This window comes from Mandrillus leucophaeus, unplaced genomic scaffold (assembly GCF_000951045.1).
Source record: "Mandrillus leucophaeus isolate KB7577 unplaced genomic scaffold, Mleu.le_1.0 Scaffold442, whole genome shotgun sequence".
Classification (NCBI taxonomy): Eukaryota; Metazoa; Chordata; class Mammalia; order Primates; family Cercopithecidae; genus Mandrillus; species Mandrillus leucophaeus.
This window is the reverse complement of record NW_012104721.1, coordinates 1,861,477-1,885,932: the sequence shown is the minus strand read 5'-3', so window position 1 is coordinate 1,885,932 and position 24,456 is coordinate 1,861,477. Positions and strand designations below refer to the sequence as shown.

Below are 24,456 nucleotides of genomic sequence, written 5' to 3'. Positions count from 1 at the left end.
TTACTTGAGGAGACGCTCGGCTCCTAGCACCCTCTGCGGTGCGGGTTTTCCAGAGTGCGGGCATTACCCCAACTGTCTCTGCAGACAGCTTCCTGCATGCTTCTCACAAGTGCTCAGATGGCTGAGTTGGCAAGTGGGCGGTGCTGCTCTTTGGGGCCGCCTTGTTCTTTGCCTTTCCCTCCCTTTAGCAATGTGTCCCATCCGTTGCCCACACTCAAGTCAGTCCACACGTTTAGGCTAAGGTGGGCATGACCGAGTGGCCTTTCCCCGGAAAGACCAGTGTCGTAACTGGAATTAAGTTGTGGAACATAAGAGTCAAGGCTCATGTCTGCTGTAAGCTGGAGTTGAGGGAATGTTTGGGGATCCCACCAGGTATCAGTAAGGGAACCATGGTGACAGCCAGCCTTGCCCACATGAGGCATCTGCTTTGTCAGGCCTTCTCAGTAGTGGAGAAGGGAGGAAGGAGAACGCAGCTCTTTCAGCGCTGTCTAGCAGTGCCCAAGGGCCGCTGGGCACCTCACTTAACGTCTAACTTCAAATTCATTCTTGGGCATTCCTGTCTTCCTCTCCGATCTTGAATGGATGTTGGCTCCGATAATGTCATCCTGAAGTTTCTTTGTCCAGACAACCCTGGCTGGTTGTTAATAAGCTGTTAGTGCATCCTTGCACTCAGGAAGCCCTGATGTGTAAAGGAACTATGTCTTTGTTCTTCCTCTCTTCCCTTTCTCTTAGTCCCACTTTATCTCTTTCTCTCTCTCCCTCTCCCTCCTCGTTTTCTCCCTCCCTCCTCGTTTTCTCCCTCCCTCCTCGTTTTCTCCCTCCCTCCTCGTTTTCTCCCTCCCTCCTCGTTTTCTCCCTCCCTCCTGTTCTTCCCCTTTCCCTCCTGCTCTCCCCCTTTCTCTCCTCCTCTAAGAAACCCAGTCTTAATTCTGCACAATGCATGCACATACAGTAGCTTCTCTGCTTGAGTGAACTGGTGTGGTTAGGTTTTCTAAGCATGCACACTGGCCTTACTACTTGTCCTTTTATTCCCTTCCCACAGACCATAGACCAAGAAATATTTTCGTTTTTATTATTTTGATTTTTTTAAAGTGAAATGTTAACTTTTCCTCTTTGAAAAAAATTCCCATTTGGAACATCAGCCTACAGTTTGAACATTTATTCACCTCATGAGCTTGTACAACAGTCGTGGGAGTTGCGGCAGAAGCAAGTGAAAGGCCAGATGAGCGCTTCTAAGCTTGGGAGGAAGAGAGAGGTGAGTGAGGCTTGTGGGCAATCACTTGTCAGCTGGGGCCTCTGGAAAGCAAGAGGTTGAGTCAGAATGCTGGGCGTAGTGTCCTGCTAGTGCTTTTCTTCTACGGTGGTGACATTGCAGGTGGGATGTAATGGTGGGGGTTGTGGGGAAGCACTGGCCTTGGAGTCAGACTGTTGTGCCCTGGGTAAGTCACCTCAAAGCTGAGTCTTGGTTTCCTCGTTTGCACAGCGGGGTGAATGCTACCCCTGCTGTTCCCCAGGGGTGAAGGGTCACCGCTTTGGTGACGACAGTGCTTTGCAGATGTGCAGGTGTCTTCTGCCACCTCAATCAGTCGGGCGGTTTTTTTCTTTTACAAGAAGAGGGGATTCAAAGCAAACCCTTTGCTTAACTCAGGAAGCTCTAATATTTGAAGGCACTGCTTAACAGCCTGCAGAACCTGTTCTGAGTGCTACTTTGGCACCAATTCCTTTTTGTTTGTGGAGTAAAATTACGCAGTGAAGATGGTGTAACACCAAATAATTGTAGACTCCCGCAATAGGTAAAATAGCTCCATTTTACAGTTAAGGATGCTGAGGTTCAGCTGAGGCCCCAAAGCTAGCTAATGTACTAGTTCTTAGAACATTCTTTGAACACAAAGACTATGATGAACTCCCTTCTGAGCCACTCACAAATACTAGCCAACCACTCTCCTGCAGATCTTTGGGAAAGGGAAATTAGAAGTTGTTTTGGAGAATCAGAGGTTGGGGAAAACTCTCATCACCCAGAGTGAACTCCCACGTGGGGCTGCAAGAAAACCAAGCAGACCTGGTCCAGGCAGGACTCACCTTTGGCCTCTTCCCAGAGGATGTCCTGAAGAAACTTCCCCAGGGCCTGGCTGTGCTGCTGGTACTGAACCCCTGACAGCTTGATTCCAACATCAAAGGGGGCGTTGAACTAGGAGGCAGGGCAGGAAGGACCCAGGAGATGTCAGAGGTCATGCCCATCCCCATCCCAAAGGGGGCTCTGGGCTCTCTGCTCTCTCCTCAGGAGTGGAGAGGGAGAATGGCCTTTGGGCCCCAGCAGGGACTGCCGAGTGACACCTCAGCCAGATTCTCTTCCTTTCTCAGGGCCACAGCTCACCTTCCCATTCACCATCTGTCAGACACTTACCTTGCGGTCTCATGCCTCCCAGCCTTTGCCTCTAGGGGGATTGCTGATAAAAGCTGTGGTGTTCCCTGGTATGAGATTTTTTTCTCCTTTGCAGTTTTGAAGACAAACGGTTGAGTCACCAATGGCAGCATTTCGGGCCCTGGCAGGGGGTCTGCCCGGCATTCTCAGCACTGGCCTTCTGGCCTTCTATTCCTTCCCTGCCCCCAGCTCTTTCTCCTTTCCCTCTTGTCTGTTTCTTCTCCTTTTTCTCCTTCCCTAGGTATTTTTTCCTCTCATATGCATAACCCTTTCTTTGATGCCTGGAAAATCAAAAGGAAGCTAATGTTTTCCTAGAAGGAGGCCCTGAACCAAGTCCTCCTTTCTGTGCCTCCATTTCTTCCCCTCTACAGGGAGAGCTCCCCATCTCTCCCGTTTTCCAGGCGTTCCTGAGATGATTTTCTGGAGCTCAAAGCTTTAAGTGGGCAGGAGCTCTGCTGCAGCCACATGGCAGACTTTCCTTGGGAGCAGAGATTGCCTCTGTTTGCCAGTGGCTGCCTCGGTGCCTGGCCATGTTGGGCGCTGTCTTGTCTGAGTCAGGGAAGGATCTTAGTGCTGGGTCATTTGGTCCTCACAGTAGAAGCCCAGGGAGTTGGAGGCCAAGGACTAGGATGCAGGACTTTTAAACCCACCTGGCCCTGAAAACCGCTTTAGTCCCATTCCCTTCCTCTGCATCAGGCCAGGCATCCTCAGGGCCTCCCTGTGGGGTAGGCGCTACCACTGTACCCGTTTTACAGGTGAGGACACAGGCGCAGAGAAGCTATTAACCAATCAATAGCTATGTGTTCCCTTTCCGAAATCTCCCTCCCCTTAACTCCACTGTGAAGATGGACCCAGTGGGGAATGACATGATTGATTTTTTTTTTTTTTGGTAAGGAAAGTTGGGGCCTTCCATTCCCTCCGGTAAAAACTCATTTTTCTTCCACTGCTGAGGCAAATGCAGGGTGGCCCATCACCTGGCAGACATCTTAGTGAACAGGAGCAGCGGTCTGGGAGACTGCTGGGTTGGCCTAACACCTGGCACTGTGGTGCAGGCAAGTGAGAGGTGTCATGGTGCTGGCTGGTGGTGGGGGCCAGCTTCCCTCTTGGCCTCAGTGGCCCATCTGTTCAATGGGAGTGGGACTTGGTCTCCAAAGTCTTCTACTCTGAAACTTGATTTTGGGAGGGAAACGTTTGCGGGGAGGTAGAGGGGCCTGAGATGAGAGAGGTGGGTGGGACACTAGGTTGTGAGGGGTTTGGTAGTGGGGCGCTCCTGGGCTCTGCAGCTGCTCCTCTTCTCCCAACACCCGCCAGGCGTTCGACTTCTGGTTCCAGCCAAGGCAGCGTGGGTCACATGCTCTGAGTCTGGCTTTCACAGAAACTGCAAAGTTCCCGCTGTACCAGCCCCACCTTGCATCATCAGCCACCAAGACCTCTTTCTCATCTGGGCTAATGCGCAGCTCCTCTGGCTGGGATGACCATGTGTGGAGCTGCCCGTCTTACCAGCAAAATATCCTGGTTTTGGCGTAAGGATATGCAGCTCTTTCAAATGGGAATCTAGTGGATCCCATCGTGTAGAGGAAAGGTCTGAACACTACTAGGCACTGGTGAGGATGAGAGCGAGCAGGGGTTCGGGGAGCTTCCGACGGCTTTATTCCTCGACTGGAGAAGAGTATGGTGAACAGGCAGGCAGAGGCCAAGGCGGGCACATTTCACTCCTTCTCTGGAAGGAAGAGGCCTCCCCTGGACCACTGTGCGCTGTGTCTGTTCATCAGACCAATGAGGAGGAAGAGGGCTTGGGGACTGGAATCAGCCCTGACCTTGCGTTGCGTCTTTGCCACACTCCGCTGTGGTACGTTGGGCAAGTGAGTTCCCCTCTGAACCATTCCTCTGCTCTAAAGTGGGAATAATGCCAGCCCTGTTTACCTCACAGGTTGTCGTAGGGAGGAGGTGGGGCGGTTAGAGGTGAAGCTGGTATCCTCGGGCACAGTGTTTAATAACTGCCATTATTAAGTGCTACCTTGGGGGAATCCTGCCTTAGCCGCGAAATGATATCACCAACCAAATGCTTAGAAGAAACCATTCCCTGAACCTCAGCCACAGGAAGGTTATATAGACAACCCAGTAAAATCCTTTACTCCCTCCTCCTCTCCATCTCTGGGTTGTCTTAACTTTCTCCTTGCCCCCCACACGATTTGTCAGAGCAAATCGTCCAGACCTGCCCCTTCCTTGCCTCCAGATGAGGTGAGTGAGTGCTGGAGCCTGGGCTGGCGCCGGCTCTCCCATCCGGGGACCTATTTCGAAGCACTCCATCCCCCAGTTCAGGCCCTAGAAACCCCTGAGTAAAACACGGTTTTCTGCAGAGAAACATCTTCAGTCTGGGCCTGCCGTTTATTTCTGGGTGTCTCTGCCTCTGGGCACTGTATTTTCTGTCCCCTTTGAGTCATCTGGAGGCTCTGGCACCCTCTCTCCTCTGCCCAGGCTCCCTCCATCCCTATTCTGTTGTAGCAAAGTTACTTCTCCCAGATGTTTTTCTCTTAATGGGCAAAGACCTCATAGAGCCCAGGGCAGAGCTCAGCTCCTGTGGTACTGGTTTTATAGTTCTGGGGAGCTTGTAGTTGGGACCCTGTTCACTGCCACCTGTCCCTGCCCTCCCTCTCCCGACCCCACCCTCGCCGCCACAGAAACATACAACTGCAGAGGTACCGACCTGGATTTCCAGTTCATCCTCCGCCCCTTCTGCCTGATTTCCGTCTTCTGGGCGGAGCCAGCCTCCTAGAGCTCGGGGCTGCAGCTTGGCTGGTGGCTTCTTGGACTCCTTTCTCTGCTGGAAGGGGGAAATAGTCTCTTTAGGACCCCAAGCCCCCATGTGCTTCCAGAAAGAGTGAGGTCAGACCCAGAGTCCTTTGTGCTCTGGGAGAAGGCTGAAGCCCAGAGATTGCACTGCTGCTCCAGGTCACAGAGCTGGTTGCCAAGTGGCAGGGCTGGAACAAGATACCCTAGTCAGCATGTGGGGCTTTGTGGGAAGCTCTCACCTGGGCTCTCTGGTGTTCAGGGCTCAGGAAGCTGGAGCCTGCCATGGCCAAGTCCAGCCAGAGCATGCCGAGGAGCAGGAGGCTGCAGACGTTCCCTGGGGAGGGCATGGCCTCAGCTGGGTTGCAGACAGGTGGACCTGGGGGAGAGTGGGTCTCCAGGCAGCTGCCTCTCCTTCTCATGTGCCTCTGAGCTAGCTCAGGTAGGAGCCCAGCAAATGGCGTGAGGGGGCTTTACTATCTGGGGTCCTGACTGCTGTATAGACAGGACCCCCCTCCACCTCCCAAGGTAGAAGAGAATGGATGTGTGTTCTCTTCTCCAAGGCTGTTCAGGGCAGAATACCTGGCAGCAAGACTCGATAGGGGGCTGGGGGTCCTCCCCAGTGCCTTTTGTCCCAGGCTCTGAGGAGCTCATGGCAAGTCTTTTCATGAGGAGTGAGGAAGCTGAACCAGCAAGGGCCCCAGGGGACTTAGTGGGGAGGGGGATTAGAGGCAGCTCCTAAACGAAGCTTTGTCTCTGAGCAACCAGACAGACTCAGATTGCCGAACATCCCCTGTGTTTAGAGGGGACTCCTGAGGCCCAGAGAAATTAAATGAATGGGCAGCAGTCACGGACAATAAACCTGTCAGCAAACATGCACGCAGAGAGGAGAGAGAGAGCCTACCTGCAATTCCTGGCGGAGGTGGTGCCTGGTGGCCGTCGGGTCCTTATATAGGAAGGCTGGTGTTTGTTTTAAACCAGCAACCCCATCTCAGAGGTGGCCTAGCTTCCGTGGGGCTGATGTACAATGTACATTCCTTGGGAACTAAAAATGTTCATGTCCTCTGGGTAGAAGTCAACAGTGGAGGTCAGATGCCCTGCAGGATTGCTGGGTTGGTGAGGGATGAAGCATGTGCTCCAGCTGTCCCTGGAACACAGGGTGGCAGGGTGGCCCAAGTGGGCATGGCCTTGGTGGAGGAGGGAGGGAGGAGAGTGGCCCTGGGGTCTGGGTGCGGCTTTGTTGCTGTGTGACCTTAGCTTACTCGCCCTTCCTCTCTGTGTAAAATGAGGCTGTCATCACTAGGAGAGCTCTGAGACCTCCCCAGTCCGGTGCCCTGTTGTTTCCCATGTGCTGTTGCTGCTCTGGCCTCTGTGAGCCCTGGGAGCCCGCGGGGAGCCAGGCTGGTGATCCTACACCTTCCCAAGGAGGAGAGTCCCACCTTCGGGTTGAGCAGACTGCTCCTGATCATCCTCTCCAGACAGCGGGTGTGGGGATAACTTCAGCCAGTGGCTGCGCTTCCGTCCTTTCTGCCAGGTGCTGTGACATGACTGCCTGACCTGGCGTTTTTTCACATGGCAGTTTGCCTTGCCTTGCCTTCCCCCAGCAGCTTTGGTCCCTTTTAGCGGATGCCTCTTCTGAGAGGGAAGTGCATTGGACCTGGAGGTGGAAGATCTGCGCTTAGCGCTTAGCGCTTAACACAGGGCTGGCTCCTCCCTCACTGACTGGCCTTAGGCAGACCACAGATAATTCTCCTTACCCAGAGTCTTTGAGGGTGAAATGAGGCGATGGGGGAAAGGTGGCTTCTAACCTGTAAAACACCCTGCAGATGACAACGGTGTCATACCAGGCCCATAGGACTTCCCAGCACAGGCCAAGGCCACTGCCTCATTTCCCTTGGTCCCAGGAATTTCTTCCCTTCTGGAGTGCTTCATCCAACTGGTCCCTGGCAGGAACCCCTAAGGGCCAATGAGTTGTCTGCAGAGAAGTTCTAGCAGTTCAGGAGAGGAGCTCACCTTAGGCTGGGGCTTGCCGCAGGGATGTTAGCAAAGGCTCCAGGGAAGAGGCCTGTGGGGAACTTGGGGCAGGGCTTTGAAGGCAGGGCTTTGCGACGAGCAGAGGGGAGGTGAAGGCTTGGGTAGAGTACGTCCGTGCAGAAGGAGAAGGCTGGATGGCTTGGAGGAGGATGGCGATGGGGTCATAACAAAAACATTAGAAGCTGGTTTGGGGCCAGGTGATGGATGCCTTGGGAGCTGCTAGCCCAGTAAGTTTGGGCTTTTTTTGCAGGAGGGCAGCCACCGAGGATTCTTGAGGAGAGAGACCATAGTATGAATGAAAGAGTTGGAAAGACTAATTTAAGGCACTGGGAAGCTGAATCCTTTATTTTGCTGGAAGAAAAACTGAATGCCAGAAGGGCCACACTTTCCCCAAAGCTATACAGCCATCAGGGGCAATGCTGGGTCTCCCCCATGGATCTCTTGGCTCCTAATACAGTGCTCTTTCTGATATGCCATCTGGCTCCGTAATGAACGTGGTGTTCCAGGAAAATCAGTCTGCGCTGAACAGGATGGAATTGGGGCAGGATGTCCAGTGAGGAAGACATTGAGGCAGCAAAGCAAATGATTGCCAAATGACCACCTATCCTACTTAAAAGATCAACCTCAGGGTGGATTGGAGCTTTCTTTTTTTCTTTTTTTTTTTTTGAGATGGAGTCTCGCACTGTCGCCCAGGCTGGAGTGCAGTGGCGCGATCTTGGCTCACTGCGAGCTCCGCCTCCCAGGTTCACGCCATTCTCCTGCCTCAGCCTCCCAAGTAGCTGGGACTACAGGTGCCCACCACCATGCCTGGCTCATTTTTTGTATTTTTTTAGTAGAGACAGGGTTTCACCGTGTTAGCCAGGATGGTCTCGATCTCCTGACCTCGTGATCCGTCCGCCTTGGCCTCCCAAAGTGCTGGGATTACAGGCGTGAGCCACCACGCCCGGCCTGGATTGGAGCTTTCTAGAGTCTCTTGGGACAGTAGAAACACAGACTGGGTTGGACTGAATCTTTAAGTGGGACATGAGGGACAAAGTACCTCCTGTTGGTAAACGTCTCACCACCAGCCCACTGTGGTGGCTAAAATCCCACCTTTAGTCCCAGCAACATGTGAGCATGTCACCAGGAGGTCTTCACAGGCCTGCCTGCCACCTGAGTGTAGACATCTTTTGGTCTTGGAGCCCAGAGAGGCTGAATGTGGAGAGGGTAGAGAGAGGTCTGTAGTCCTCAGAGAAGACTTGCAGCTTTTTCAGAGCCACCAACCCCATTAAAAAAAAAAAAATCCCCAAACAGAAAAACCCTAACTATGGTGACCAGGTACCTCCTGAAACATGAAGCCTCCGCTTACCTGGACCCTGGAGGCCTCTCTAGGCAAAGCTGCCAGTGTTGATCCTAGATAAGACCACCAGCAAGTAAACACCCACTGCGCAAAGCTCAAAGCTGTGTTATCTTTGGGGAACTGAAATGTCCCCTGGGAGTTGGAAACTCCCCTAGCCGCATACCACAGAGTCGAGGAAGGAACAGCTGATGGACAGAAGAACCATGGCGGGAGGAGGCCCCGGGAAGCTATCTCATGGTCCTCTTAGTTACGGAGTGGAGGAGGGATGCTGGCCGGAGGACACAGCAAATCTGAACAAGAGGAGCTTGGAGGAAGCCTGAGTGACCTGGAGGGGACTGACTGACCTTCCTCATTCTTTCCAAGTGTGAATAATAACCAAGCCCAGTTTGTCAACTCCTTGAGGGTGAGGACGAAGCCCCGTTCTCCTTTCTGGAACTTGGTGGGGGCTCAGGAAGCAGGTCCTGTCCAGTCGGTGGGTTTCCTTTCTGTTGCGGGTCTCTGGAGGGCCTGCCTTCATGAAGGCACATGATTGACTCATCATTTGTGAATTGACTGCTATATGTAAAGGCCATCTGAGACCAAATTATCTTCATATACTTTTCATTATAATTTTATTTGTACTGATGATTAGTTGGTTTAGCAAGCTCTTTTTTTCATAGATTTGGCTAAACTTCAGTCTGAAAGAGGCAAATTCTGGGGTTCTAGAAAGAGATTTTATTCTTTGATATAGGGCCGTTTGGTGGGGTTTCTTTTTGTCCTAGTTGTAGCTTCCATAATTTCTAGATTCACATTTTCCAGTAGAAATATACAGGCATACCTCGGAGGCATTACAGCTTTGGTTCCAGACCACAATGAAGTGAGTCACACGAATTTTGTTGGTTTCCCCATGAGTATAAAACTTATGCTGATACCATACTATAGTCTAAGTGTGCAACAGCGTATGTCTAAATGAATATACATATATATTTTTTTGAGACAGGGTCTTGCTCTGTCACCCAGGCCGGAGTGCAGTAGCACTATCATGGCACACTGCAGCCTCCACCTCCCTGGACTCAGATGATCCTCCCACCTCAGCTTCCCAAGTAGCTGGGACTACAGGTGCACACCACCACACCTGGTTAATTTTTGTATCTTTTGTAGAGACAGCGTCTTGACTTGTTGCCCAGGCTGGTCTTGAACTCCTGGCTTAAGTGATCTGCCGGACTTTGCCTCCCAAAGTGCTGGGATTACAGGTGTGTGGTCTTTGAAATCCAGTGTGTGTTCTTACAGTGCATTTCAATTTGGACTGGCCATGTTTCCAATGCTCAGCAGCCACATAGGGCTCATTCTAGGTAGGTGGCCATCGCTCTTAAATCCTCCGTAACCTTAGCCACACTCTCTCATCCCTCCTGTTCGCCAAGCTCTGCCTCTCTCACTGGGGCTTCCCTAGCCCCCGGCCATCTTGGGGCCAAAGGTCTAACACTTTGCCTTTGCCTCTCTTGTGTCTTCAATCTGTTCCCCTCCAATGGCTTCTGATTTCTACCTTAAGATACACCCAGGTTCCTAATCCTGAAAATGTCTGTTGTGCACCGATCCCACCCTCCCCTCATGTTACCGTCTCCATTTCCTTTCCCTTTTCTCGTGTCCTCTTCTTTACTGTATCCTGGCCCCTCCAAACTTGAACTTGACCCTCATCCCCACCGCTGTACTGAAACTGTTCTCTCAGCATTGCTGGTCATCCAGCCTTTTAGTCTATGGACTGCCAAGAGCCATAGGACCTCAGGGTGGGACGTGGCCTGGAGGGCCATCTAATCTCAATTTCCAGATACAGACCTGTGTTGGGTTGTGTTGGATTCATGAGGAAAGCTTCATAAGTTTTATGCATGTTTATAAGACTCCATCCTTGGATTCTGATCCAGTAACTCTGGCGTGGGGGCCGCAGAATCTGTTTCAAGTATCTCAGGTAATTTTGATTATAAATTACCAAGTATCCCAGGTAAATTTTGATTATAAATGCTTGCTTCCAGCAGAAAATTTAAACAGATGGAAGATGAAATCTTTCTCTCTGAATACCCCAATTCAGTTTCCACTAATGTGAATATCTTATATAACCATAGTGCATTTATCAAAATTAAAACACCAATGTTAGCACATTACTGTTAATCTCCAGACTATTTGTAAGTCACCGGTTTTCCCATTGTCCCATCTGTTCTTCCTTTTCTTTTCCTTGTCATAACCACTTTTAGAGGGTTTTGAATGCTATCATTTTGTCTTCACCGTCGGCTTATTACTATACTGTACTGTTGTATTCTTTGAATGGTTGCTCTAGGATTTACAAATATGACTTCAGTATATTGCAGAATACCTTCAACAACGATGATATCCTTTCACAGACAGTGTAAGAACTGTAGCACAGAATGCTTTCATTTCCCCACTTCTATTCTTTGTGATATTATTGTCACACATTTTATTTTTACATAAGCTATGAACCCCACAATGCATGTGAAATAGCCAATGTTTTTAGAGAGATTAAAGAAATTAAGAAAAAGTCTTATGAACTCGGGTATTTACTATCGTGTTGCTCCTTATTCCTTAGTGCAGATCCATTTTTCTTTTCTTTTTTATTTGAGACAGGGTCTCACTGTGTCACCTGGGGTGGAGTGCAGTGGTGTGATCTCAACTCACTGCAACCTCCACCTTCTGGGCTCAACCGATCCTCCCCCCTCAGCCTGTAAGGGGATATCTGTAAAGGGATATTGGAGTTGTTGAAGGTATTTGCAATATGTTGAAGTCATATTTGTTTGTTTGTTTGTTTGTTTGTTTTTTGAGATGGAGTTTTGCTCTGTTGTCCAGGTTGGAGTGCAGTGGCGTGATCTTGGCTCACTGCAACCTCTACCTCCTGGGTTCAAGCAATTCCCCTGCCTCAGCCTGCCGAGTAGCTGGGACTACAGGCATGCGCGACCACACCCAGCTAATTTTTGTATTTTTAGTAGAGATGGGGTTTTGCCATGTTCGCCAGGCTGGTCTTGAACTACTGACCTCAAGTGATCCACCTGCCTAGGCCTCCCAAAGTGCTGGGATCACAGGCGTGAGCCACCGTACTGGGCCTGAAGTCATATTTGTAAACCCTAATTTTTGTATTTTTTTGTAGAGACAGGGTCTCACCATGTTGGTCAGGCTTGTCTCACGCTCCTGGGCTCAAGCAATCCTGTTGCCTCAGCAGCCCAAAGTGCTGGGATTACAGGTGTGAGCCACTGCACCCAGCCCGTTTTTCCTTCTGCCTGAAGGGAACTTCTTTGGCATATCTTGTATTGGCAGCTCTGCTGGTGATTAATTCTTTCAGCTTTTATTTGAAAGAGTCTGTTTTAAAAAAAATATATATTTTCACTAGGTATAGAATTTGAGACTGACAGGTTTTTTTTTTTTTTTTTTTTTTTTTTTAAATTGTTTCAGTACTTTGAAGATGTTAATTTTCTTATGGTTTGCCTACTTTCTGATGAGAAGTTGGCTGCTGCTCCTTTGTTTTTTTGAGACAGAGTCTTGCTCTGTCGCCCAGGCTAGGGTGCAGTTGTGCGATTTTGGCTCACTGCAACCTCTACCTCCCAGGCTCAAGCAATTCTCCTGCCTCGGCCTCCTGAGTAGCTGGGATTACAGGCGCCCGCCACTGCTCCTGGCTAATTTTAGTAGGGACAGGGTTTCACCATCTTGGTCAGGCTGGTCTTGGACTCCTGACCTCGTGATCCACCCGCCTCAGCCTTCCAAGGTGTTGGGATTATAGGCTTGAACCACTGCGCCTGGCCTGCTGCCACTCTTGTATTTGTTGTTCTGTGTGGAATGTCTCTTTTTTTCTGGTTGCTGGGAACATGGGCTATTCCCACCCCTATGTGAGCTCCAGCTGCTTGGTCTATTGGTTTCACCCTTCGTATATGAAGGTTAGTACTTGGCCAAAGACTCCAGGAGACCCTTCAGCTCTCCGGAGCTTGCTCTGTGCGGCTTCCTCCTCTCGTCCTCCTCTGCCTTCAATTCTGCCTTGGTCTTTTTTGTTTGTTTGTTTTTTGAGTTGGAGCCTTGCTCTTTCACCCAGGCCAGAGTGCAGTGGCATAATCTCTGCTCTCTGCAACCTCTGCCTCCCTGATTCAAGCAATTCTCCTGCCTCAGCCTCCTGAGTAACTGGGATTACAGGGGTGCACCACCACGCCCGGCCAGGTTTTGTATTTTTAGTAGAGACAGGGTTTCACCATGTTGGCCAGGCTGGTCTCGAACTCTTGACCTCAGGTGATCTGCCCACCTCGGCCTCCCAAAGTGCTGGGATTACAAGCGTGAGCCACTGTGCCCAGCCTGCCTTGGTCTTCCTGAACTCTGACTTCTGTCTCTTCAAGTCCCAGAGACTACTAGACTCTGGAGTCTCTCTTTACCTTTTGGCCCAGAAACTGCTTCTGGGTAGTAATCTGGGGCATTTGTTGTGCTTACCTGTTTCCCTTTTCCCAAACACTGCCTGTTGTCCTATGTCTGAAAGCAGTAGTTGTTTCATGTATTTTTCTTGATTTCGTAGTTGTTTATAGCGTGAGGGAAATTCTTATTTATTATTAAAGAGACAGGCTCTTGCTGTGTTGCCCAGGCTGATCTCAAACTCCTGGGCTCAAGAGATCCTCCTCCTTCAACCTTCCAAAGTACTGGCCACTGCACCCAGCCAGGGAAATTTTTTTTTTTTTTGAGACAGTCTTGCTCTGTTGCCCAGGCTGGAGTGCAGTGGTGCAATCTCGGCTCACTGCAACCTCCGCCTCCTGGGCTCAAACGATTCTTGTGCCTCAGCCTCCTGAGTAGCTGGGACTGCAGGCCCGCCACTGCACTTAATTTTTGTATTTTTAGTAGAGATGGGGTTTCGTCGTGTTGGCCAGGCTGGTCTTGAATTCCGGGGCTCAAATAACCTGCCCGTCTTGGCCTTTCAAAGTGCTGGGATTCCAGTTGTGAGCCACTATACCTGGCTGGGAAATTCTTATAACTGTTAATCCTTTATATGCAGAAGTGGAAGGTCTCCCCTTAGTGTTTCTGGGCTCACTTGTAAGTGGAAGCCTGTGAATCTTCTAGTTTTGGGAATTGTTTTCACATTGGCTTGCTGAGTTTTCTACTCAGAATGGATGAGTATTTGATGGCAATTTTTGGGGTCTCTGGCTTATAGCACCATAAAAACTCCCTTTTCTTTGCCCTGCTGCTCTCTCAGAGGTATTGTGTCTATGAAGGCTTTGGCCTACTCCATGTTCTAGGGTCTCTGGGTTTCTTTTGCTGTCACAGTTGCTTTGTTTTTGCAAAAGGATTAAAAAACATGTGGCTGCTAGCGCCATCTGGCCCTAACCAGAACTTTGTGCCTTTTGAGTTTCCCTTTCTTTTATCTCATTTGGGCTTGGCAACTGCCCCGCAAGTCTTACAGATAGTATTTCTATTTGACTAGGGTATTTTGTGGTAACTAATTTTGGGGTCTCCTCTTACCCCAGGAATGGTTAATGTGTTGCCACTCTAAGCATAAACAACTATTATGGTGCAAACTTCATTTAACTCCCAATTATCTTAACCGATCCTTGGTGGTGTGAGTTACAAATAGAGTACACAGCCAGGGACCCATTAACCTACCAGCAACCCAGAGTGACACGGGACTAGTTCCTTCTCGGTAGTTACTTGGTGACAGCAGCTGGCACCATAGGAAGCCCAGGCCCAGGCTTGAGGAGCACAGAGCACATCAGGGAGGCAGACGTGGATGTGGCTCAAGGATTCGGTGTAGAACTCTACGCTCAGTAGTGCACGCGAAGGTGCCTTCCTGGGCTTTGCTTTTCTGAGTTATGGAAGGAAGGAAGCAGCTGTTTTCATGTTGGTCTCAGAAGGCTTGGGTTTTGTGGAGTGACTTGGGAGGCTGACTGGGCCAGGCCATGGCCTCTCTATCCTCACCTTTAACCAAAGTGGTTTCACTTTTTTGCATGTTACATAGTATGATCAAATATTTATTTTTTTTTTGAAAAAGGGGGTTTTGCTGCTGAAAAAGGAGGGAAGGACAAGAAGTAGGTAGACTGGGGTCCTGAGGCAAGTGGGCTGACCTTTTATCTGGGCCGATTCATACAAAGGTTTGGTGTGAGAAGCACCCTTGGATTACAGCTGAGATCCCCCCAGCTCCCACCCTGATGCTACAGTGGGGAGTAACTCTTGAGACGGGCCAGACCCAGGTGCTGGCTTTACGTTTGCACAGTCCTGGGCAGGGCTTCTACCTTCTGAGCGCTTCCTCATTAGTGAACTGGGGACACCCACACAAGGTTCTTGTGTTGCTTAAATTAGTGAGTGTGTGAAAGATCCAGGGTAGTGTCTGGCTCACTGTAGGCTCAGTGATGGCTGTGGCGATTGTCAGGGTCACAGGGCCTCTGCTAAAAACCTGGTTCAGGGTCAGTTAGGTCTCCCATCACAGGGCCCTCCTTTCCCTGACAGCGTCAATAAACTGAATGAATTGTTCCCACTTTCTGGGCCAGCCTCATAGCTATTGGTGTCTGGTTAATATCACCTTGCATCTGCATGGCATTTTGTGGGTCACCAGATGCGCTAGCTCATTTGAGTCCTGCAGCCATCCTGTAGGGCAGACTGTATTAGTCCCATTCTGCAGAAGAGGATGTGTACGGAGAGGTTGAGTAGCAGAGCCAGGGCTACAGTCCTTGTCACCAAAGGCTGAGTCCAGTGCTCTGTATGGTGCTTTCAGTATAAACTGAATCAAAGAGATGCTCATGCAGTGACAAGCCACCTTTGTGGGTGGGGTTGAGCCAGGCCATCACAGCCATGGCCTTTGTGAACGTTGTTCTAGTGTGTGGACCGACAAGAGTCAAACTGAGCTGGCGGGGTGGGGTGGGAGGTGGTTAGGATAACGCAGCGGGAATTATAAGCAATATGACTTTATTTAGTTACTTTGGAAACAAAACCCCCCAAATAATGCCTGAACCCAAAGGTACATAAAAATGGCCCAAAATAGTTTAAAATAGATTTGAACTTCATTTGCAGTTTCTTCCTCATAACATGAGTGCTTTCAGCTGGACAGCAGATTACAAAGCATCTCCGATAATTAAGGCAGATGATCAATCTGTGGCTGCATCTGTAACTCCTCCTGGGAAAGCAATCCTGTTGGAGTTGGGGGCTCTTCCCAGTTGTTTGGTCAGTTGGCCCAGGAAGGGGCAGTCCTGGCGCTGGCGGGTAGGGAGCCAGGCCCCACCTGTCTTGTCACTGCTCGTTCTGCTGGCCCTCTGTGACTGACGCTGACACGGAGCCCTGGCCCTTGTTGACATCACTGATGCACACCCACTGCCCGTCAACCGACTCCTTCCACAGGGTCACCTGCAAGTCAGTGCACAAGCAGATTATCATGGGTCTGAGGCCTTCCCTCCACTGTCCCCTAAATATGAGCCTCATCCCCATCAAGAACCACTGCCCAGAGGCTTGTGGATGAACAGAGCATGTCCCTCCTCCACTGAAATCCCACCAAAATGAGAGTCCAGGAATAAAAACTCACAGAAAAAAAGGAGTAACAATAACAGCAGCTGTGGATGATGACGTCAACACAGGATACTGTTTTCACCAAACTGTGACAGAGCTACGGTGACAGGATATGGGGTGGCAGGGAGCAGGGTTTGTGAAGTGTGGTCCCCAGACCAGAGCATCGGTCACCTGGGAACTTGCTACAACTGTAGATTCTTGGGGCCTGGAACAACTGATTAAGAAGCTCGGGGTGGGGCTGGCAATCTGTTTTAACAGGTGTAACAACGCTGCAGTTTGAAAGCTACTGTGGTAGAGGAAGGTAACAGATCAGTATGTTGTTTCTACACTGAAGTAAACTGTGTAAGAAATAGCTAAGAGCTGAAAAGGTTTGCCCCTGGAGAGTGAAAATTAGGAGGCTGCATTAAAAAAAATCAATCTAGGCCAGGCGTGGTGGCTCCCAGCAGTTTGGGAGGCTGAGATGGGTGGATCACCTGAGGCCAGGAGTTCGAGACCAGCCTGGCCAACAAGGTGAAACCCCGTCTCTACTAAAAATACACAAGAACTAGCCGGGCTTGGTGGCAGGCACCTATAATCTCCCAGTGGAGGCTGAGGCAGGAGAATCGCTTGAACCCAGGAGACGGAGGTTGCAATGAGCCAAGACTGCCACTACACTCCAGCCTGGACAACAGAGTGAGACGCGATCTCAAAACAGAAAACAAAAACAATCGAAAGCTATGTACATATATTAGTTTGATTAAAAATGAAAATAATGGTTTTGATTTTAAGAACTCTTGCTTTAGGGACACACTTTATTCACTCAACACACTGCAGAAAGCTCTGGGATTGAAAACATACTAAGTCCTTTAACTAAGGGTGCTATGGAGACAGCAAAAGGAAATAGGCTTATAAAGAAGGAAAGAGCAAGAGGCCTAAATACATAGTGACGGGGACCCCAAAACATTGCATGTACAGCCAGGCACTTGCTTACAGCCTTGTAAAAATCACTGTGGGCCTGCTTGAGGCAATCTGGTCCCTTGGTCTGTCCTGAGTGCCATCAAACCTGGGTTCTAGTCCTGACTGGCACTCACTAGAAATATGGCTTTGAGAGGGGGCCTGCTAGATCTTTCTGGGACCACTGTAGATGAAAGGGACCCTCGGTCAGAAAAGCTGCCTGCAGAGGCTCTCAGATCTGCACGCCCATGTTCACAGCTGCACTATTTGCAATAGCTATGAGGTGGCAGCAGCCCAGGTGCCCGCTGGTGGAGGAATGAGTGTAGAAATGGGGTGTAGGCTGTCCATACAATGCAACACTACTTAGCTTTACAAAGGAAGGAATTCTGACACGTGCTACATACAGCATGGAGGCACCTTAAGGGCATACTGCTAAGTGACATAACCCAGTTGCAAAAGGACAAGTACTGTATGATTCCACTTAGGTAGTTCCCTAGAGCAGTCACATTCACATAGACAGAAAGGAGAAGGGTGGCTGCCAGCGCTGGGGGGGTGGGCAATGGGGAAGGGAGTTATTTAATGGGTACGGAGTTTCAATTTTGCAGTTGAAAAGAGTTCTGGAGATAAGCTGCTTCTCTGCCTTGCCTGTGTTGGTTGTGCTGTGAGCTACACAAATGAAAGGTAAGACATGGAGCCAAAGTGGCCACTGGGAAACAGTAAAAGACCAACACAGGCAAGGGAGAGAAGCAGCAAGGGCTGGCAGGATCCAGACCAACTCGCACTTCAGACGCAGAGCAGATGTGCCTGAAAACGCAGCACAGCCACTCCATGTGGAACTGACCCTGTGGAGTTAGGGATCCTCTGTCTTACAGGGGAATTCAGCTGGGCAGATGGCCGTGGCTTGTTACTGCTTCCTTTCTGCGGGTAATTTTTCCTTCTAATTGTAAAATACACGTAACATAAAATGATCTTGGCCATTTTTAACTGCACAGTCCAGTTGTGTGAAGTACATTTGTATCCCTGTGCAGCTGGTCTCCAGAACTCTTTTTAGCTGCAAAATGCAAACTCTTTCAATGCACCCACTGTGTACCTGACTCTTACCAGCATAACAAGTATTCATAAACTCTGTACAGATTTTTAAAAAACCTTTTAAGTGTTAGGGACAAAAAAAAGTCCCCAATCTTCTCGCTTTTGTTTATGGGTTCTCATACACTTACTTTTTTGGCACAGCTAATTGAACATCGCCATGAGGTGACCAAATGGTTAGCAGGGTGATGAGCCTGACTGGCCCTGCCACCTCATAGTTTTGGGACCCCCATGCAAGTCAAATCGCCTCTGTCAGCTTCTTTCCTCATCTGTGAAAGGGGGACATATTAATACTACCTTGGGAGCTGTGACATTAATGATGTAACTAAGAGGCACACTCAGCACACAGCCCTGGCTGAGGCTCCTTCCCAGCCTGCAGTCAGGTGGGAATGTCAAGTGCGCTCTCTAGTGGGCAGGGTGAAGACCAACAGGCCATGTCCACCAAGCTGTGGGGAATGGGTATGTACCTTATTGTCTCCACCGGAGACAGCCAGGATGTTGGCTGTGATGGACCAGCTCACATGCCACACCACATCATTGAACTTGTGCAACAATTTAGGGGACCACGTATTGCCTGAGGCATCATCACAGGTCCAAATGAACACACGACCGTCCTAGGAAGAAACAGGATAGAGTCAGGAGATGGGGGCGAGGCTGTGTTTGTGATGTCCTCCCCATCTAGAGCCACGCAGCACCTCTCTGCAGGCACAGGGTGGGGGATTCAAAGGGGAGCCAAGGACCTCTGGGGCATCCACAGCTTTGCTTCTCTTCACAATGGTCAAGAGTGTCCCGGATTCCTTTTCTCATCCAGGTTTCGGAGGTGGACTCTGCGTTGCTAACTCAGATTTTCTCTGGGGTTTTCCTGATGCCTGCCAAGTCACCTCCACTGGCTATCTATACCTTCTCAACTGAATGGGCAGAGCTCTCCAAAAACCAAGCTCCGAGAATGAGAAGGCACAAGTGAAAAAGCACAAAAATCTCAAATTTAGAACCAAACCAAACAGGTTCCTATGATGTGAAAGGCCTGGCTGGCTCCCTCTAGGGTGGTGGCATATAACTAAAGGCTCGCCCTTGGTGTCCTTGCTGTCTGGGAAGGGTGGCTCGGTAGCTGAGCCTAGAATTCCCATCCCTTCCCATCCCGCCCCATCGTTGCTTGGGAACACTCGGAACTGCACCTGGGCACCTTGGCTCCCTAGTGTCACAACGGGCGGGAGGGAAAATTCATCCCGAATCCGCCTCCTCCTTGGTGCTGGTTCTGTTGTAGCTGTCTCATCTCAGTGGAGGCAGACCACTTGTGGCTTCTGACCCAGAGTTCCCCACACGATGACCTGACTCCCTGTGCTCTGGGCCAAAGGTGCCTGTTGCTCTCCCTTTACCTTCACAGAGGACTTTCCGCTAAGGAGACTAACAGCTGATGGGCCTGACTCGAGACTACATGACAAGAGATGCTCTCATGGCCCTGGGCTGACCTGGGAGCAGCTGGCGATGGTGCTGGTGGGCAGGCCGATGGAGGGGGCCCAGGCCACATCTCGAACCCAGTCACTGTGCGCTTCTAGCTTCTGCTCCTCCTTCCACTGGCCATCCTCCTCCTCCCTAACAGCGGCGACAGAAAGAGAATCAGCAGGGAGCCGCCTGGGGGCCTTTCCCACACCTCAACTCCTCCCCTACCCAACAGGCTCTGCCTGGGGTGGAGAAGCGATTCCATCTTTCTTCTTTCATTCATGGAGTTTGTGGCATTTTATTCCCTTCACCCCAGCCATAAAAAAAACCCTCCAGGAAATGCTCTGCTTCCACAGCCAGAGAGTCAGCTCCAACAGTTGGGAATTAGGTGAACAGGTGTTGTGTTGTTTTTCAAGGATGTCCTTCGACAGACTGAAAACAGTATTTTACTGGCAGGAGGGAGAAAGAAAGGTGACTTTGTTTCTTGTGAGTCTGGCTGAGTCATGGTGAGTAGGGTAAAGGGCAGAAATGTCCCCTTAAATAGAAAGCCACATATCCCTACTTACTTCCACAGCTTGATGAGGTTGTCACAGCCACCTGATGCAAACCTCTTGATGTAATTGGGTTTCTGCCCCGAAGGCTGGTCTATGAGGCTTCCAGGTACAACAGCAGGGGCCCAGCTGACGGCATTGCAGCCAATCTGTAAAGATGGAACACATGGTGACTCTGCCTTGCAAGAGAACACTGCTTTCGCAGACCCAAGCCTGCTGTCCCTCTCTCCTCCGCTTCTCAGGACTGGACTGTGTGTGAAGGCTGACATGAAGCACTCATCATGTGGTCCACTGCTCAGAATTCTCCCTCAAGGATCCCAACAGTGTGTGCATTTCTCTGCAGTGTGCACTAAAAGTAGAAATTAAGAACTCCCACAAATTTAAGAAACAGGACATTTTTTAAACACATGAAAGAACAGTACATTGGAGCTTTTTTTTTTTAGAAAAATCTTTTATTACAAATGGATCAACAAAAATTCTGCCACCTGCCCGAAAAAGCCCTGTCATTATGCCCTTCCTAATCACAGCTCCCTCTACAAGTAACCACTGCCCTGACTTCTAACCCAGTTTCCCCCCTTTTATCGCCCAAATGTGCATCCCTTGACACTATGGTCTTATCCATTAAACATTTTTTTGGATTTTTTTTTTTTTTACATCTCCTACTTTGCAGATTCCTCCTCTGATTTTTTTCCTTACAATTTTTCTGAAGAGAGTCTAGTCTCTCGGTCTGGGTTTTGTTGCTTTATATGCAGTTCAATATGTTCCTCTGAATTCCTGAAAACTGTCAGCTGGAGCCAAGACTGGAGAGACTCAGGTGTGATCCCTTTGGCCAAGACTAGAGCTGGTGTGTTCTCTCATCAGGAGGCACGTTAGATTGTCTCTTATATTAACAGCTGTCAATAACTCAGGCTTCTCTGAATTCACTGGGTCTTGCAAAATGGTGATATCTAATTCTATCCTTTCTTTGTCATTTATTCCATGGAATGCTCCAGATAGGGGTACTTCTCATTAACTATTTGGTTACCCGGGGTAGAGGTCTGATACGGTTTGGCTGTGTCCCTACTCAAATCTCATCTTGAATTCCCACATGTTGTGGGAGGGACCCAGTAGGAGGTAACTGAATCACGGGGGGAAGTCTTTCCCATGCTGTTCTCGGGATAGTGAATAAGTCTCATTAGATCTGACTATTTTAAAAATGGGAGTTTTTCTGCACAAGCTCTTTTTTTTGCCTGCTGCTATCCATGTAAGACGTGACTTGCTCCTCCTTGCCTTCTGCCATGATTGTGAGGCTTCCCCAGCCACGTGGAACTGAGTTCTCCATCCTCTTTCCTTTGGAAATTGCCCAGTCTCAGGTATGTCTTTGCCAGCAGCGTGAAAACAGACTAATACAAGGTCAGAAAGGAAAGCCTGGATAAACGCTTGATTCTTTCTGAACTGGTTCTGTCACTTTCCAAAGATGACTGATTCTCCTCTTTATTTATTATTAACAAAAACTTTTTTTTTTTTTTTTTATTGAGACAGGGTCTCACTGTCACCCAGGCTGAAGGGCAGGTTGGTATGATCATGGTTCACTGCAGCCTCAAACTTCCTAGGCTCAAGCGATCCTCCCACCTTGGACTCCCAAATTACTGGGATTATAGGTGTGAGCCACTGCCTTTTTTTTTTTTGTTTTTTTTGAGACGGAGCCTGGCTCTGTTATCCAGGATGGAGTGCAGAGGCGCGATCTTGGCTAACTGCAACCTCCACCTCCCAGGTTCAAGTGATTCTCCTGCCTCAGCCTCCCATGTAGCTGGGATTGTAGGTGTGTGCCACCACGCCTGGCTAATTTTTGTATTTTTAGTAGAGATGGGGTGTATTAGTCCATTTTCAGGCCGCTGATAAAGACATACCTGACACTGGGTAGTTTACCAAAAAAAGAGAGGTTTAATGGACTCACAGTTCCACATAGCTGGGGAGGCCTCACAATCATGGCAGAAGGCAAGGAGGAGCAAGTCACATTTCACATGGATGGCAGCAAAAAGGGAGAGAGCCTGTGCAGGCAAACTCCTCCTCATAGAACCAGATCTTGTGAGACTTACTCACTATCAAGAGAACAGAACAGCATGGGAAAGACCTCCTCCTATGACTCAACCACCTCCCACCAGGTACCCCCTGTAACACGTGGGCATTCAAGATGAGATCTGGGTGGGGACACAGCCAAACCACATCATGGGGTTTTGCCATGTTGGTCAGGCTGGTCTTGAACTCCTGACCTCAGGTGATCTGCCTGCCTCAGCCTCCCAAAGTGCTGGGATTACAGGTGTGAGCCACCGTGTCCGCCGTGGGCCCAGCCTTTTAACCCTCATTTCATCTTAGTTCTATATATTTATGCTGAAGTCTTTGTAGTCATTTTTGTTGTGTGACATGTATCCTCTAGTAGATTCCGCAGGAAGGGCTCCTAGAAACAGTAGTCCCTGAATTTTTTTTTTTTTTTCTGAGACAGAGTCTCGCTCTGTGGCCCAGGCTGGAGTGCAGTGGTGCGATCTCGGCTTGCTGCAAGCTCCGCCTCCCAAATATTCCCTGAATTCTTGCATATTGATAATAGTTCATATTCTTTACACTCGAAAGCTAATTTTAAAAACAGCTTTGATATGGTATAATTGACATAAACTGCATATCAAGTGCATGATTTGGTGAATTTTGACAAAAATATACCCTGTAGGATCATCACATCACCTCAATCAAGATAAGGAACATGCCCATCATTCCAGAAAGTTTCCTCGATCCCCTGGTAATCCATCTCCCCATCTTGCAGCCCCCCAATCTTGGTGACCACGGGCCTGCTCAGCTGCACTTCCTAGATATTACAGCAGTGGAATCACAGTGTGTCCTTTTTTTTCTTTTTTTTTCACTCAGCATAATTATTTTGAAATGTATTCATCATCTTATTGTGTTAAGTCATTTCTTTTTAATGCTGCCAGTATTTCCAAAGTATGGATATATCACAACTTATCATTTACCTGTTGATGGACATGTGGACTGCTTGCAGTTTTTGGCTAGTAAAGCTGCTATAAACTTTTGTGTATAAGTCTTTGTGTGCACTTGAAAGTCAATTTTCCTGGTTATAAATCCCTGGCCCATACTTTCTTTCCTTGAGTATTTTAAACATGTTATTCTTTTTTCTTCTGCACCAATCCTTACTATTGAAAAGTCTGACAATAACCTAATTGTCTTTTCTCTTTAAGTCACAAGGTTCCTTTTCTCTAGAACCCCCCAAAATTTAAAGTCTAATAATTTTACTAGAATTACATCTTTTCATTGGTGATGCTGGGTTTTTTTTTTTTTTAAGAGACAGGGTCTCACTATGTTGGCCATGTTGGTCTTGAACTCCTGGCCTCAAATAATCCTCCCACCTCGATCTCCCAAAGTGCTAGGATTACAGGCTGAACCAGCTCGCCTGGCCTTGTTTTTTTTTTTTGAGACAGAGTCTTGCTCTGTTGCCCAGGTTGGAGTGTAATGGTGTGATCTCGGCTCACTGCGACCTCTGCCTCCCAGGTTCAAGCAATTCTCTTGCCTCAGCCTTCCGAGTAGCTGGGATTACAGGTGTGCGCCACCACGTCCGGCTAATTTTTGTTATTTTTAGTAGAGACGGGGTTTCGCCATGTTGGTCAGGCTGGTTTTGAACTCCTGACCTCAGGTGATCCGCCTGCCTCAGCCTCCCAAAGTGCTGGGATTACAGGCTGAGCCACTGCACCTGGCTGATACTGTTAAGTGTAGGGCATGATCTCTCAATCTCAAGTTTCAAATCTTTGTTTTTTAATTTTAAGAAAGTTTTCTGGATTACTTTTTGGTATTTGTTCTGTTTTCCTTTCCAGGGACTCCTGGTATTCATAGGTTTGACCTTTCTGCCTGTCTTTACTTTTGCTCAAAACCTTTTTACCTCTTCACTTTTTTGCTCTTGAAATGTTTCCTTTTTCACACTGTTTATCCTTTTCAGGCAGGATCTGCTGTGTTTATCGACACTTGCATTTCATCTAACTTAGTCTTTACTTCTGAAATAATTTTTATTTCTAATTCTTTCCTGAGTTCTGTCGCCTTATTTCTGATTTTTAAAATGTTGATTTATGCTATTCTCTCATGCTTTATATTGTTAGAATGTCACCTGGCTTGATTTGAAATAGCGGGTTACAGTTTGGCTCTGTTATGTGGGCGTATCTTTCTAACGTACTCTCACTGTCCACAGGGAGGGTATTTTGCATATTTTTGTTTCTTATATAATAACTTTGTATGATGCCGGGCGCGGTGGCTCAAGCCTGTAATCCCAGCACTTTGGGAGGCCGAGACGGGCGGATCACGAGGTCAGGAGATCGAGACCATCCTGGCTA

General features: G+C 48.9%; 2 protein-coding genes across 8 annotated transcripts in view; both read right to left on the bottom strand.

Annotated features, from left to right (window-relative positions):
- Positions 1-1,144: 1,144 nt before the first annotated feature.
- Positions 1,145-8,707, bottom strand: GHRL (ghrelin/obestatin prepropeptide). Of its 4 annotated transcripts, none has more exons than XM_011994130.1 (6): positions 8,595-8,707; positions 6,117-6,869; positions 5,455-5,591; positions 5,130-5,246; positions 2,080-2,188; positions 1,145-1,296 (listed from the first exon to the last, which is right to left on the bottom strand). In XM_011994130.1, the coding sequence occupies exons 3-6, from the start codon at positions 5,560-5,562 to the stop codon at positions 1,277-1,279; spliced, it is 354 nt and encodes a 117-aa protein (XP_011849520.1). In that variant the 5' UTR covers positions 5,563-5,591; positions 6,117-6,869; positions 8,595-8,707; the 3' UTR covers positions 1,145-1,276. The 4 variants fall into 4 exon arrangements, with proteins under 4 accessions (XP_011849520.1, XP_011849523.1, XP_011849521.1 ...); XM_011994133.1 differs by having other exon boundaries at positions 5,130-5,243; XM_011994131.1 differs by having other exon boundaries at positions 6,117-6,320.
- Positions 8,708-15,471: 6,764 nt separating this feature from the next.
- The window catches only part of SEC13 (SEC13 homolog (S. cerevisiae)), a 20,586-nt gene continuing 11,601 nt past the window's right edge, over positions 15,472-24,456 (bottom strand). For all 4 annotated transcript variants that reach the window (XM_011994124.1, XM_011994125.1, XM_011994126.1 and 1 more), the window contains 4 exons: positions 20,108-20,241; positions 19,571-19,694; positions 18,569-18,715; positions 15,472-15,923 (listed from right to left, as the gene is read on the bottom strand). In XM_011994124.1, the coding sequence (XP_011849514.1) occupies positions 15,810-15,923; positions 18,569-18,715; positions 19,571-19,694; positions 20,108-20,241 (519 nt within the window). In that variant the 3' untranslated portion in view covers positions 15,472-15,809. The remainder of the gene's footprint in view (positions 15,924-18,568; positions 18,716-19,570; positions 19,695-20,107; positions 20,242-24,456) is intronic.